General features: G+C 49.4%; 3 protein-coding genes across 5 annotated transcripts in view; 2 read left to right on the top strand and 1 right to left on the bottom strand.

Annotated features, from left to right (window-relative positions):
* LOC130381416 (sodium-coupled neutral amino acid transporter 3-like) overlaps positions 1–3,311 on the top strand; it is a 10,754-nt gene extending 7,443 nt beyond the window's left edge. For both annotated transcript variants that reach the window (XM_056589053.1, XM_056589047.1), the window contains exons 14-16: positions 145–289; positions 1,353–1,456; positions 1,782–3,311. In XM_056589053.1, coding sequence (XP_056445028.1) covers positions 145–289; positions 1,353–1,456; positions 1,782–1,886 — 354 coding nt within the window. In that variant the 3' untranslated portion in view covers positions 1,887–3,311. The remainder of the gene's footprint in view (positions 1–144; positions 290–1,352; positions 1,457–1,781) is intronic.
* Positions 3,312–3,701: 390 nt separating this feature from the next.
* Positions 3,702–8,325, top strand: wasb (WASP actin nucleation promoting factor b). The gene is made up of 11 exons (XM_056600017.1): positions 3,702–3,956; positions 4,791–4,931; positions 5,067–5,153; positions 5,286–5,382; positions 5,591–5,620; positions 5,713–5,745; positions 5,839–6,016; positions 6,354–6,529; positions 6,625–7,328; positions 7,512–7,623; positions 7,739–8,325. Exons 1-11 carry the CDS (start codon positions 3,855–3,857, stop codon positions 7,795–7,797), a joined length of 1,719 nt encoding a protein of 572 aa, XP_056455992.1. The 5' UTR covers positions 3,702–3,854; the 3' UTR covers positions 7,798–8,325.
* Positions 8,326–8,890: 565 nt separating this feature from the next.
* The window catches only part of LOC130381399 (semaphorin-3F-like), a 16,630-nt gene continuing 10,520 nt past the window's right edge, over positions 8,891–15,000 (bottom strand). For both annotated transcript variants that reach the window (XM_056589024.1, XM_056589015.1), the window contains exons 3-18: positions 14,216–14,376; positions 13,996–14,058; positions 13,724–13,843; positions 13,413–13,506; positions 13,162–13,281; positions 12,411–12,556; positions 11,872–11,986; positions 11,681–11,750; positions 11,290–11,434; positions 10,907–11,129; positions 10,636–10,724; positions 10,509–10,550; positions 10,218–10,375; positions 9,888–9,955; positions 9,609–9,733; positions 8,891–9,322 (exon numbers count right to left, since the gene is read on the bottom strand). In XM_056589024.1, coding sequence (XP_056444999.1) covers positions 8,891–9,322; positions 9,609–9,733; positions 9,888–9,955; positions 10,218–10,375; positions 10,509–10,550; positions 10,636–10,724; positions 10,907–11,129; positions 11,290–11,434; positions 11,681–11,750; positions 11,872–11,986; positions 12,411–12,556; positions 13,162–13,281; positions 13,413–13,506; positions 13,724–13,843; positions 13,996–14,058; positions 14,216–14,376 — 2,171 coding nt within the window. The remainder of the gene's footprint in view (positions 9,323–9,608; positions 9,734–9,887; positions 9,956–10,217; positions 10,376–10,508; positions 10,551–10,635; positions 10,725–10,906; positions 11,130–11,289; positions 11,435–11,680; positions 11,751–11,871; positions 11,987–12,410; positions 12,557–13,161; positions 13,282–13,412; positions 13,507–13,723; positions 13,844–13,995; positions 14,059–14,215; positions 14,377–15,000) is intronic.

Here is a 15,000-nt window from a genome sequence, read left to right as displayed (position 1 = left end):
TGTTTCTATTTGTGTGTCTGACCCCCCCCCCCGCTCCTCCCTCCATTAACCCCCTAGTGCAAGGACAGCGTCCTGCAGCATCGACCAGGGAAAACGGAACGATGTACATTTCATAATGAACCGCATATTCATTGCGTCCTTCAGATCCGCAGGGCGATCATCCAGATCGTCTGCCCGGACAAGCCCTTCCACTGGGCGCGGCACATCGCCATCGCCGTGGTGCTGCTGGTCATCGTCAACCTGCTGGTCATCCTGGTGCCCTCCATACGCGACATCTTCGGCCTCATCGGTACGCCATCACCTAGTTGAAGTGGTCGACGTGGTTACATTGCCCCTCCGTTAGGCCTGCAGGCCTGAACCTGAGTCTCTGAGAACTCTAAAGCAAAAGGTCACGTCTCAAGACAGCCAATCGAGGGGCCCGCCTGAGTCCCATGTGACTAGAGGGGTATTCCAGCCTCAGAGCCGTGGGGTAGCCACACTCCTCCACAGAGACATTGTTGGGGCGATATTTCTACTCATTATGCAAAATACAAACCACACTGCAGCCCCACTGACACCCAATGAAACTGGATATGACTCACTCTACAAAATGATCCCAACGGTTAATGCATTCAAATCGTACAAAATACTTACATACAGTTGAAACTGACTTTCACTCTGATATGTCTACATTACTGGAATCCATTAGTGGAAAAATTAGGGGTCAACTTTATAAATAAAAGTGCCTACAAAATGACTGTAGACTGAAGTCAGCCAAAGAAAATCTTGGTTGACTGAAATTTGAAGAACTCAATCCATCGGTTGAAAATTTTAATAAAATATGATTACATTATCTCTAGATTCACTTAACCTGCCACAGTGCACTCTATTCTATCTGTTATCCTAAATATCCCGTCAGTGATATTGACGAGCCACAGAGCGTCTTTTAACACAAACGTCAAAAAAGAGCCTAACAGACAACAAAAAATATATACTTTTTTGTCTTCTTTTTACTAAATGCTGCCACACTACCGACTTATTTGTCATCGAGTTGGGCGAGTTAAAAATTGTGAAAACATTCCTATAGTCTATCGAACCATACGATTATTATAACAGCAACTACAGAGCCCGATATTATTTTTTTTTGTGATTAATGTTTTTTCTAACACAATAATCGACCAACTGACCAGAACTTGACAGCGCTACTACAAAAAAACAAGAAAACAAGTACTAGTTTAGATCTGGACCGTGTTCTCTATTCGAGTTCTGTGTGATTTCTTGCACCGCTGCCCTCCATCAGCTCTCATGTTGCGCTTCTCTTTTTTTAATTCCACCCCCTCTACCTCCTCCTCCTCCTCCACCTCCTCCTCCAGGAGCCACCTCGGCCCCCAGCCTCATCTTCATCCTGCCGGGGATCTTCTACATCCGGATAATTCCTGAAGAGCAGGAGCCTTTGCTGTCCTGGAAAAAGATTCTGGTACAGCCCGTCCCCCCTTCATCCCCGTAGTGCCCACTAGGACCACATGATCACTGCTCTCTTGGGACCCCGTAGAAATGATCCAGCTGTCGCATTTTTACAAAACACTGCTTGCACAAAGACAGAAAGGATTAAAATCCTCAGGCAGCTAATCAGGGAACACCCAGTAAATGTTTGCATTTGCGTTTATATCAACAAACTGTGCTGCATTTTCAAATGCTTAGCTTCAAACTGCGTTGACTCGTCTCAGCATCTCTCCCTGCTGCTGCGTCTGCTGCTGGAAGCACCTTTACCATCGACTCACTCTCTGCTCTCCTTCTGTCAGGCGGCGTGCTTTGCTGCGCTGGGATTCATCCTCATGATAATGAGCCTGACCTTCATCATCACTGACTGGGTGTCTGGAGTCGTCCACAGCGGAGGTGGTCACTAGTTACTCGCCGACTCGGACAAAACAAGTACTTCAATACCGAATGGCGACCAAAGCTGCCCCGGTCCCCCGCCCAGCCACCTTCCCATAACGGACCCCCAACCTTCCCCCCTCCCCCACCCTCCGTCTGCCCTGTTTTCTTATCATGGGGAAACCCAGTGAGTTTCCCCCACATCCTCTTACCTCCCACGCAAAGGCATTGACGCTTGGTGGGGGGGGAGAGCACACACATTGAGAGAGAACACACATATCATAACTATCTTAACACTGCAGTTTGGCATTTAACTCGTTGGTTGACACTGTCGAAACGCAACAGAGTCTGGCAAACCCCTATAGAGATGGCCTTGGTTCCTCTGGGGTGAATCAGGGGTGAGGGTGTAGAAGCAATGAAATGGAACTGCCAAAGATGGTACAGATTGTGTGTATAGATTGGAATATACCAGCCACTGCCATAATTAAAACTTGTGCTACTTGATATGGCCGCCACCTTCGACCTCTAGATGGAGCTCCAGTTGGAGCTGTTTTTGGAGTATCCGACTCATCTTGTGGCATGTTGCAATCATTTCATTCCCTCCCCCAACAAAAAGGCCAAATAACTGTCATTATCTGAATCAGATAACAACACATTGACTAGCAATGACGGGTGATGAGTGGCAACACATTTTTCTACTCATAACCCTTTTTCTACATATGTTTCTACATATAAACATTCCCTCCATTTTTTATCATCGTTAACTGTTGTCCAACAAGTGTATCACGATTGTTAACACTGTGGTTAATGCGTCACAAGGATTAGCCTGGCTAATCTAGCAGCTTGTGGTTAGACAGGCTCTGTATGTGTGCACAGTGCACAATCACACACTAAACATTTCCTGTCAGTGTAAAGGCTCGATCAGCATGTCGTCTCCTCTTTTAACAGTCAAGAGAAACCCTCTCAAAGCTGATTGTATTGAACCTGTATCATGTCAGTGTTGGTAATGTTGATAACCACAACTGAAACATTCATATTTATTTGTCTCACAGTTCAGAAGAAGTAAATAGAAAAAGGCTGCTAAAGCTAAACTGTGTTTTTATCCATCCGAGTAAAAAAACCTACAATGCATTGCAAACCAAAACCCAAAAAATGAGCCATTTTGTGTCAGGTTGGGGTAGCCCGACTGAATGGGTTTTAATAAAAGACAACCATGTGTACCTTATGTCAAATGATATAATGTCCAGGGAGAGCCATCAGAATAAAAGTGCTTTCAATGGACGGTAAAAACAATGTCCCACTAACCCTCCCAAGGAATTGATCAATTTGTAATCTATGGACCTTAATCAATCGTGTTGGTGGTGTCTTTAATGTATTTGGTTTTTGTTGTTTACTTGTTTCTTTTTAAATTAATTTGAATTATGCGATCTGTAAGTCAATAAAATGTATTATATATTATCTGGGAATGTTTTCAAATTCTTGGGTCACCACATTTCATGGAAATTCATCAGAAAAGTAAGGCTATTTATACATATATGTGTATGTATAGATATGTATATAGTACATGCATGTATACATATAAATAAATGAATATAAATAAACATATAGATATAGATATAGGTAAATAGATATATTGAGAGACAACAATTGATGTTGTTCAAGTCCTGCTCATAAAAAGCAGAAACTGTTGAACTGTCAGAGCAGCACTTTAAAAGTGGAAGTATCAGGCTAATTTGGGTTCAGCCCATGAGACACAGAGAGAGAGAGAGAGAGAGAGAGAGAGAGAGAGAGAGAAAGAGAGACCGAGCGAGCGAGAGATAGAGACAGAAAAGAAACGGGTTGAAAAATGCGGTCGTCCATTTCCTGTTCTTGTCTGCCGTGTGCACACACACACGGAAAAACTCCCTGGCTCGCATCAGCTTCTTAGTTACTGCGAGGCCGAGGTGTAGAGAGCGACAGAGAGAGGAGGGAAGGTCTCTGCCCTGCGCCACAGCACCATCATGACCCGGGGATCCAGGAGCGCTAGGGAGGGCACCCACAGCTCCCTGCTGACCCTGGAGGAGAACGGGAAGATGGAGGAACTCCTGGGAAGAAGGTGTACTGTAAGTTGTCACTGAGGGACGGAAGGGTGGGTGGGCGGGGGGGGGGGGGGGGGGGGTAGTATGTTAACCACAGTGTTTGGTGCGCTCCTCTGTGTGTCTTTAGTATTGGCCCTACTCAAGACTATGAGTATTGAGTAAGGCATGTTGAGTATTACAGGTTATTCAGCTTGTGGCTGCAGGCCAGGAGGCCTTGCTCTGTTCACATGAACTACCAAAGGTCGCATTAGATCTTACTCGTGGGCCTTTTTGGGTTCCTTATGTGAATTGCATTGACACGCTAGGCTGCAAACTGTGTGATGTCATTAGATGAGAATAGCAAGCTGCCGCAAGAGGAAGCTGCAGTTGAGCAGTTTCCTCCTCCTCTGGTGTCAGAGTTAGAGGTGAAGTGCCCTCTTTAGTTTCTAATTAGTTGAAGTGAGTTCAGTCTTCAGCTGGTTGAAGGAAACCAAGCCAAGTTGGTTCAGGCTGGCCTGAAAATGTAGTTTCTATATCCCTACTTTGTTTCATGACTATATGAGTGACTTATATGTGCATTAAGTGAACACCAATCTTCCTCATGGAAGTAGTCACTTCACATATTTTCAATGTTTGTGTGTTTGTGTGTGTGGTTAGATGCTTGCCTCTGTGTGTGTGTGTGTGTGTGTGTGTGTGTGTGTGTGTGTGTGTGTGTGTGTGTGTGTGTTTGAGGGTATGTTTGCATCTGTGCGTGTATGCCTTTGCGAGTGTATATTTACATGTGTATGTGTATGTATTTATGTGTGTGTTTGTGTGTGTGTGTGTGTGTGTGCGTGTGCGTGTGTGTGTGTGCGTGTGTGTGCGTGCGTGTGTGTGTAGGCTATGGCCACCGCGGTGGTCCAGCTGTACATGGCCCTGCCTCACAGCCCGTCGGTGTGGACCCTGCAGCACACGGGGGTGGTCCGCTTCGTGAAGGACAACCCCCAGAGGTCCTACTTCATACGCGTGTTCGACCTGAAGGTAAACACAGCCAGAGGAACACAGTAGCTACTGGGACTGGGACTGGTTCGTCCACCTTGTGTGTGGCCAGGGCCTAATCACTGGCTCCAGGGACGACTACTGAACGCATAACCCTGTCTGATGTCATCGTTTCAGGCTGGAGTTCAGTTCTGGGAGCAGGAGCTCTACTCGCAGTTTGTTTACAGCTGTCCTCGGCCGTACTTCCACACATTCCCAGCTGATGTAGGACCTATCTTGACTCTTGGCGTTTTCATAATGCCCATGATTCAGATGATTCACTTATTCATAACACACTCTATGCCCCCCCCCCCCCCCCCCCCCCCCATGCTGCTGTTTTATTCGAATGCAACACAGGATTGCCAAGTGGGGCTCAGCTTTGCCAGTACGCAAGAAGCGGAAATCTTCCAACGTGTCGTAGAGGACAAGATTAACCAAAGAAATAACCGTCGAGGTCGGTCAAGTAAATATTTGCAACATTTAAATAATTGCCTTCTCTTTGTCGTACCTAATGCCTGATTTGTCTATGCAAAATACATGCATCTCAAAGGCACATCTCCACAGCCATAACATACCCTTATGTTTTGATTGAAGACTAATGACTAATATTGACTGAAAGGCTATTGACATTAATCATGTACCTGTCTCCATGGCAATGACAGAAAAGACACAACAACCTCAGTCTTCCAATGGTGAGATAGTGTCATTGGATGCCATAGTTCCATTTCCAAATCAACATCCTTCAATATCTAACATCCGTCTTTTTTTCTATAACTCGCAACAGGCCGAAGTTTGCCTCCACCACCGACAAACAAAGGTAATCCCCCCCCCCCCATCTCCTATATGCATGGTTTTATTAGCAATGCTAACCCTCAACGCTAGGATCTGACTTATGTTCACTGAACAAAAGGTTTTTCCATGGCTACGGTGGACATCCAAAACCAGGACGTTCAGTCCTCTCACTTCCGCTCCATGCCCGGGCCGGTCGCCTCCTTCTCCACCAGCAAGAAAGGGAAGAAGGAGAAGAAAGGAAAAAACAAGGGCTCCAAACTCACCAAGCGCGACATAGGAGCGCCTAGCGGCTTCACGTGAGCAGCAATAGGCCAGAATAATACTCTGTATTTAACTGAGGAGATTCAAGTTTGAACTGGATAGATCAAAAACCTTTGTGCTGTGTGTGTCTCTCTTTCTCTCTCTCTCTCTCTCTCTCTCTCTCTCTCTCTCTCTCTCTCTCTCTCTCTCTCTCTCTCGTTCTCTCTCTCTCTCTCTCTTACTATCTCTCTCACTCTCTCTCTCTCTCGTTCTCTCTCTCTCTCTCTCTTACTATCTCTCTCACTCTCTCTCTCTCTCTCTCTCTCTCTCTCACTCTCTCTCTCTCTCGCTCTCTCTCTCTCTCACTCTCTCCGCCTCTCTGTCCCTGTACAGCCATGTGAGCCACGTGGGCTGGGACCCCAACACCATGGACCCGGACCTGGTGAAGCTGCTGGCCAGCGCGGGGATCGGCGAGGCGGAGATGAAGGACGAGGAGACCTCCGAGCTCATCTTCAACATCATCCAGCAGTCGGGGGGCATGGAGGCCGTGAAGATGGAGGTCAACAGAGGTCAGACCCATGAGCCTCCTAGGTCGGCGTTCTCAGCCCCTTTAATGCATTGTTTAATGTCTTCTGAATTTCTCTGTTTCTTTTTATGTTTTCAGCCGGCCCCCCTCCCCCTCCCCAACATGGCCGTCAGGGCCCTCTCCCGCCTCCGCCGGGCTCCTCCCCCTCCTCTTCTTTCCCGACCCGGCCGCCCACGCGCCGCTCTGGCCCCCTGCCCCCCGTCCCGGGCCAATCCCCCCAGCGCGGGGGGGGCCCCCCACCGCCGCCCCCTCCTCACGGGGGTCCAGCGCCTCCTCACGGGGGTCCAGCGCCTCCTCACGGGGGTCCACCGCCTCCACCGCCGCCCACCAGCCGGGGCGGCGGTGGAGGCGGTCACCCACCACCGCCCCCTCCCCAGTTCAGGTCCCCCGCGTACCCCCCGCCCCCCTCCAAGCTCGACGCCCCGCACCAGCAGCATTTCCCGCCGCCGCCTCCCCATATGTCGTCCCATGGCCCCGCCCCTCCACCTCCTCCTCCTCCTGCTCACTCGTTCGCGGGACCCCCCCCCCCCCACCTCGCCCCGGCAGCCGCTCATCTCGGTGGCCCACCTCCCCCGCCCCCACCACCGGCAGCAAAGCCTCTGCAGGACGACCAAGACTTCCACGCCCCCCCTCCGCCCTTCCCTGGGGGTCCAGCGGCCAGGCTAGGTGGAGGAGGAGGAGGAGGAGGAGGAGGAGGAGGAGGAGGAGGACACGAGCCTGAGGTCACGGACGGACGTGACTCCCTGCTCAGCCAGATCCGTCTGGGGAGGAAGCTGAAGAATGTAAACAAACCAGTCTTTACCTATGTAATGATGACCAATATCTAATTTCCTTGTTGTGAGTCACATGCTGGTGACTGGGAGTCACCAGCATGGGGGCTGACTGCTCACACAATGCAAGTGCCTGCAGGCGCCCTGGGACAGGATCGGACTTAAAGGTATTCTCGAACGTTGTTTGCGTTGCAGGTGACGGAGTACCCTGAGACCGCTACGCCCGCATCGGCGGGTGAAGGGGAGGGCATCGTGGGAGCGCTGATGATGGTCATGCAGAAGAGGAGGAAAACCATTCACTCCTCTGGTAAATATTATATATAAGGCAACACCTGATTCCTGTGATCCTGGTTACTTGTGAAGCTCACGCTCCGTGTGTGTGTTTGTGTGTGCGCGTGTGTGTTTGTGCCTTGTTTTTGCAGATGAGGATGATGGAGACTGTGCCGATGATGACGATGACGACGATGATTGGGACGATTGAGGAGGGTTGTGTTTAGGGTTTCTTTGTGTGTGTGTGTGTGTGTGTGTGTGTGTGTGTGTGTGTGTGTGTGTGTGTGTGTGTGTGTGTGTGTGTGTGTGTGTGTGTGTGTGAGTTTGCGTCAACGTGGTCCACCGATTTCTTTTTTTCAGGTTTGTCATATCTCCCTTGTTTGTGCGTTGAAACATTGAGAGTGAAGTAAATCTCAGATTAAACAGGGTGGGTGTCCCATATAAACAAACCGTTGAATGAATAATATCACAAGCCTGAATGCCATTTCAAAAATAAAGGAAATATTTTGAACATTGTCGGTGCCTGCTTTATGTTACTCAAATTGTAGCTGATGGTGGCCGGTTATGAGAATGTATCTAGACGAGCCATCGCTCATACCATTCAGTTAAATCATTTCAACATTCAGTATGTGACAGATCTATGACAATTTATGTTAGGTCTAAGCCAGTATCATTCCCATTTCCTTAAATTTTCATACAAATGTCCTATACTGTAAATATCATCATATCATCTCATACATATATGTGCAAAAAAGACCTCATTCCCTCTAAAACCACCACCGTCAAAGTGCATAACTGGAAAAACACTGTACGCTATACAAGTCTACAACAAACATGCGCAGGGCACCAGGAAACTAGACAGTCAAAGTCACTACACATGTCCACGTTAAACTGCAACTGGACCCATCACAAGCAGTACACCCAAGGGACAGCGATATTCAACAATGCAAAACACAACCGCGAGAACAACATCATCATAAACAACGACAACAACTACATCATCAACAACAACAACCACAGACAGTAGGACTTTCAACCGGCGAAGAGGAACACAGCATGCAACGTCGTTTTCAATGATAACCTCACATTACGCCTTCTCAATAAAATTACCGTCCAAACGGTTAACATCAATATATTATATTCACAACTAATATATTACATTTCTTTATATTTTCTCATGACACGAGATCCCCACCTGTCTCACGTTGAGGGGATGTGGTCGGCTGGTCGGTCGGGGGGGGGGGGGGGGGGAGCATGACACTGTAACAATGGAAGTTGGTCTCCAGCGTCCCGGCCGCCGGTGTCTAGCCCAGGCCCTTCTCCTGGCTCTCTGTGTGCCTGCGGCTGGTGCGTTTGCGGGTCTGCTGCCGCCGCGGCGGCTGCTGCTGCTGCTGCTGCTGCTTTGAGCTCATCTGTTCCCAGTAGGACTGGCAGTACTGGTGGATCAGTCTGATCTCCGGCGGGAACGGCGTGGGTGCGGCGGGGGCGGACGGGGGTGCGTGCGGGTGGGCGGCGTGGGGCGGGCTTTTGGGCGGAGCGTGGGGCTCCTTGTCGGGGTCGCGGGAGGTCAGCGCCAGCACGATGTCCCGGTCCAGGATGCGCAAGGCGATGCGCGTCACCGTGTGCTTGAAGTTGTTCTCCGTGGCCAGGCAGTGGTACTGCCCGGCGTCCGACTGGTTCAGCGCCTTCAGGAGGATGCCGTTGTTGGTTTTGAGAACTCCGCCGGCCCGACTGAGCTGCAGGGTGGAGTAAACAAATGAGTCACACATAATGTGGATGAGGGGGAGGAGGAGGGGGGGGGGGAGGGGGGGAGGAGGAGGAGGAGAGGGGGGAGGAGAATGAGGAGGAGGAGGAGGGGGGGGGAGGGGGGGAGGGGGGGAGGAGGAGGAGGGGGAGGAGGAGGAGGGGGAGGAGGAGGAGGGGGAGGAGGAGGAGGAGAGGGGAATGAGGAGGAGGAGGAGGAGGAGGAGGAGGAGAAGAAAGGGGAGAAGGGGGAGGAGGAAGAGGAGGAGGATGACTGACCACTTTCCTCCTCCCTTCTCGGAGGAAGAGCCATTTGACGGAGGCCTGTGGAGAGCGTGGCTCACACTCCAGGAATGTACTGCTGCCCTCAACTCCAAACTGCACCATCTCTTTCTGCCGGTTCTCTACACATCATAGCAGAAGAGATGGAGCGAATGTGAACACATATGACTAATTAATTAATATTAGATAATAATAATATTATATTTTGTTATGAATCAGTAATAGATCTCAGGGGCCAATAAACCTGTACGAATATTAATCAAATGATTGAGTCACCCTTGGCATTGAAACCTCGACACTGTCGCAGCGGATCACCGTGCTTGACGTCCTGCCTTCGGCTTCGCCTTCAGAAAACGCAAAGCAACACATCATCAGCGATCACACAATCTCCCCCTGCTGGTAGGACACGTGAATAGCATGCATTTCCATTGAGAGTTTAAAATTCTGTTTGTGTTTCTGTTTGCATTATAAAATCCCTCTGATCACATGCAATGTTTCAAAAGGTAATCTGTAACAATTGCAATCTTTTGATTAAGACCCAATGAGTGTGCGTGCGTGCGGGCATGTGTGTGTGTGCGTGTGCGTGCGTGTGTGTGTGACCCTGACCTCTTGGTGGAGGGGGTGAAGGCAGAGCAGGTCTCCCCGTCCCAGGCGCAGTAGGGGTCCCGGGCCAGGCAGCAGTCGGAGCAGGCCCGGCCGTACACCCCGCAGCGGTGCAGGGACACCTGGGTCAGCCCGGCGTCAGAGGACACGTACAGCTGTTGCTGTGGCGACGCAAACCAAACAGGAACCAAAGCATTAGGCCACGGGAGACGAACGCAGAATACGTACAAGTTCAAAAATGCAGATCAATTTGACAGATTCATTGTTATGGAAAACAAGGGTGTGTCTCCTTACTCTTTTGGAAGATATTTTCATTGTCTTCACGGCCGCCTTGTTCTGTAAACAAATAACACGTCATTTTAATGTTGCCTAACGTCAAATCAAAAGCTGCTGTTCATTTGGACGACTTATAAGTACGTACCCTGAACACCTCGACTTCCTCCAGAGTCAGCTCCTCCAGGTTAGTGGGGTCTTTAGGCAGAACGATGACCTTTTGGACAGTGCCATGATCTGTCAGAGTAAAAAGGGGAGATTATATTCAGCACAAAACACAAATAAAAAAACACAAATTTACAAAGCTTTTTTTTTATCATACTGCATTGTGCCAAATTTCCCACTTCTGCTTTATACCTATACATCAAGTTAACTGAACTAAAACTTTAATTGAATAAACCTCAAACGCTATAACTCACCTGTCCCCAGAAACAGCACCTCATAGCGGCCATCTACGGCATCTACCTGGTCCACTACCATGGCGGTGTACCGGTAGTCTACACCGCTCCTCACCACTAGGGGGCGACGATGGATAGGATATACAGCGTTGAACATGAGGGGGTGGGCTCGCATGAAGTTCACCGCCTCGTCAGAGAAGTCCTTGGATGAGTCAATGCCAGGCGTAAAAGTACCCCCTGGACACTAGGAAAAATAAATTATAAAAGTGAAATTTCTATATTTTATGTTTTTTCTCCTTCACTTAATTCACTATTCATTTTATTAGAATGTGAGCGGGTCAGGGAAAATCCTTAAAGTCGTATCTGATTGTGCATTATACATTGGTAGATAGAATCAAACCTACAGTGCCAGGCCGGGGGTATGGTATCTTTCCGGTATATTCTGTCCATTGATAGTTATGACCGTGTTTGTGGGCAAAAGGTCCGTTGAAGACGTTGCGGATGTCAGCCATGGAGTACACACAGACTGCTGAGCCCTTGAACACAGAGCTAGAACACACACACACACACACACATACGTATGCACACACACACACACACACCCACAAACCCACACAGAATTGTTATTAGTGTGGGGATTACTAGGACATGCCTCTGAAAATATTAAATAGGTACAGCAATACTCAGAGGCCCGAGTCTATTCTTGTCCAGTATTCTCTTCCTCATCCCACACTAGAGAGACTGAAGGCAAAGTGTGCCATAGATAGACCACATAAATCCTCCTTAGCGACTCACCCAGCGGTGGTGAACAGAGCGTACACCACTGGGTTCTTCTCATCCTGCGTTGGCTGAATGAACACATCCCCTGGAAGAGGGATGACAGAGAGATCCATCACTTAGTGGCAGCACTCCCGTCGGGGAATGCGGTTCGGATTCCATTGAAGGCCTGTTTCATGGGAGCTGGTGTAATTCATTAAGCGTCTTACTGAGTTCATCAAAGGCCGTCTCCACCCCGTCCTCCCCCAGCACCGAGCATATGAGGCGGGCCTTCAGGAACGTGGTCCAGCGGTTCACCAGAGACTTCTGCCCCCCCTCGTCGTTCTAGGAAGAGATAGTCTGGTGGTTAGGGGGTATCTTAGGCTGCTAAATGATTAAGTAGGGACTCGGTAGCGATGGGACCGCTTCTGCACAAATCACCTTTAAAACACCACACCGTTGACATGATATCGTTAGCCTCATAGCATAATTGCCTGAGTTGTATTTTAAGGTTCATCCTGAATTGAGCGTCAAAAATGCCTCAGTGAAACAGATGACTTAGGCAGATAGTGATCATGGAATGTAAAAAACACTCTGATTGGCTTAGGATATAGCCACTGAATCAGTAGCGTTAGTAGAGTAGAGTTAGGTTAGATATCACAATTTGGCCAAAATATGACTTAGCCGATTATGCTATGAGGCTAACGATATGTTCTTTGATTCAAAGCGTTGTAAAGGGAGCACATCCTGCGTGTTGGTTGGGACTCACCAGACACACTCTCCCCACGCGGGCCAGGACGCTGGGGCTCGCCCCGCTCACTGAGTCCAGGCTCTTCTCACGGAAGAAGAAGTACAGCTTGTTGTCATTCCGCTCTGCGCTGTCTGGGATCTGCTGGATCTTCAGGAACACCGGCTCTGTGGTGGTGGGGGGGGGAGATGTGACGATAGGCATGCTCAACCAGTTGAGTCACACGTTACTTAGAGGACATACCAGTCTGGGATGAAGCCATTGTAACGGTCTCTACTGGCTTAGGGACATAGGTTACTGATATAATGGTTCGTATTTTGGAATCTTTTTTTTAATTTGTATTTTATGATGTTTATTGGTTATGTTGACTGTTTGCAAACCAAATCACCCCTCGGGACAAAAAAGACTATCCTATCCATCAATAGCAATATAGCTCTTTAATCTTTTGGAATAAGTCGCGTCAGTACGGAGTGGTGGACAGAAAACTGTGAATCGCCAAACAAGTAGTTAAACAAAGGTCTTGACTGAAGTGCTACCGCTATTAACCTTCATGGCAGGCGCGCGCTAAATCCTCTAAGGCAGAATCGAGCAGTTAGCGTGGGCCTTTATTAATAATTCACAATTAATTAATTATTTATTAATGCTTTTGAAAAATAATATTGGCAACGGATGTTTGGGTGAGGCCAGGAGAGAGGTTACAATGGTTTGATTACCCAGAGCAGTCTTGTCCTTTAAAGCATGTACCCCCCCCCCCCCCCCTCTAAAGTCTCACCGTTGAGCCACCGAGAGTCATATTGCTCCGTCCTGATTGCTGTCCGGCCCCCCATGGTTCTGAACAGAGCAGCATCCGTGCTCATGAAGTCGATGTGGACCCCTGCGTAGAGATTGCCGTCTGCAGGTGACACAGCGAGCACAACGACAAAAGGCAAAGGTTAGGGTGGGAATGGAACCGACAACCCACCCCGCTGACCCGCTGAACCCGTGCAGAGCCATGGACGCTTCAATGCACTGCGTCGGTCTTACCGATCAGAACGGCAATGTTCTCCTGGTTCGGATCGTAGGAACATTTCCCCTTCCCTGAATCCGCATACCCGGGGACCAGTCTGAACAGGTAGTCCTGCAGGAACAGATTAGCCACAGAGAGGACGTGTAAAAATAGGCGGCTGCGAACGCCACCAGGGACTTCGGGGAGGTTGTAAACAAAGCCGTGGACCAGATTGGAGGCCGTTAAAAGTGAAGGGGGACAGAGCCGGCACAGCCCTCCTTCCACTCATGTACATTCAGTTTTCTCTTTGTTTCTTTTCTTTGGTTTTTGTTTCAGAACGGGTGTTCACCTCCGCCCTCCATCCCCGGTTGATGAAGGTGCAGATGGGCTGGTAGGCCCCCGTGCCACAGGTGTAGAGGTGGGTGCGGTTCCACGGCTCTATTAACCGCACAAAGTTGGCACATTCACCCTGCAACAAAGGGACGGACGGATGGATGTCAAACACCACAGGGGGATACGTGCTCTTTCCTTCCTCCGCACGGCGCACACACACACACACACAGATTCCCATCAATGAAAAGGCAGGGGGGAAAAAAACAAACAACAGAAACATGATCATACCTGTCTTCCCTTTCCTGTCATCTGACATTCTCCCTTTCTTTTCGCAGACGCCGGCCAGTGGATCTGCGTTTGAGGAAGCACAGCTGCAGTTAAACCGAGCACAGACTTCACACCGTCCCTCCTTGCGGACCATGCGGCCCAGGGAAAACAGAACTATGGAACAAGCGGAGACAGCAGCACTGGGAGGCAGTGCCACAGCAGCCAAGCAGGGCGGACTTACTATGAGGGGCTCCTTGTTGACGTTCTGCATGTCCAGGGCCACCAGGTACTCCCGGCTGCCCAGGTACAGCCGGCCCTGGTCCTGGTCCATCAGGAGGATTCGGTAGTCGCTGGTGTTGAAGGCGAAGCTGAAGGGCCGGGCCGCACGCGTGTCCAGCAGCTCTGTGGCGAGGGAGCGACAAACACACACGGTCGGGTTTGTTCACAAGGTCTTAACACGTCTCTGAGGTCGGCGGGACACACACCAGTTAGCAGCCTTTTAAATCGGTATTTAATCCAGAATGCCAGCGAGCGGGCAGAGGTTATTCTTTCTCTCCCCCCCCCCCCCCGGGTGAATTAAGCCACGCTCGCTGGACAAACTCACTTCCAGTCAGAATGTGTGTCAGCGATTAAATATATAACTCAAACTTAGTACATTTAGAGAAGAAAAAGATTAGCTTTTAAGATGTTAATATTTCATGGGTCTCTGGCTGTATGATTGAGTTTAAGGCACTTAATGCTCCCCCGCCCCCCCCTGCCCCCCCGCCCCAGAGCACCCCACCCTCCTCAGCCCCCGCCTGGCCCAGAACACCAGGTCAGTGGAACTGCGCGCTAGGCGCTGGGATCAGGGTTGTGTTCGGCGGAGCGTGATGTGTTAAGACACGCTCCGCGCTGACATGGAAAAAGTTATGGCTTTTTGTTTTGTGCATTGTCACTCCCAAATACACCTCTGAATAAAACATTTTCAACCGCGATAAATCCTGAAGACAAGCAGAGGCCGATGGGACACAAAGTTTCCCTCCTTTA

This window comes from Gadus chalcogrammus, chromosome 1, assembly GCF_026213295.1.
Source record: "Gadus chalcogrammus isolate NIFS_2021 chromosome 1, NIFS_Gcha_1.0, whole genome shotgun sequence".
Classification (NCBI taxonomy): Eukaryota; Metazoa; Chordata; class Actinopteri; order Gadiformes; family Gadidae; genus Gadus; species Gadus chalcogrammus.
Note: the sequence above shows the minus strand (reverse complement) of the source record. Positions and strands in the feature narration are given on the sequence as shown.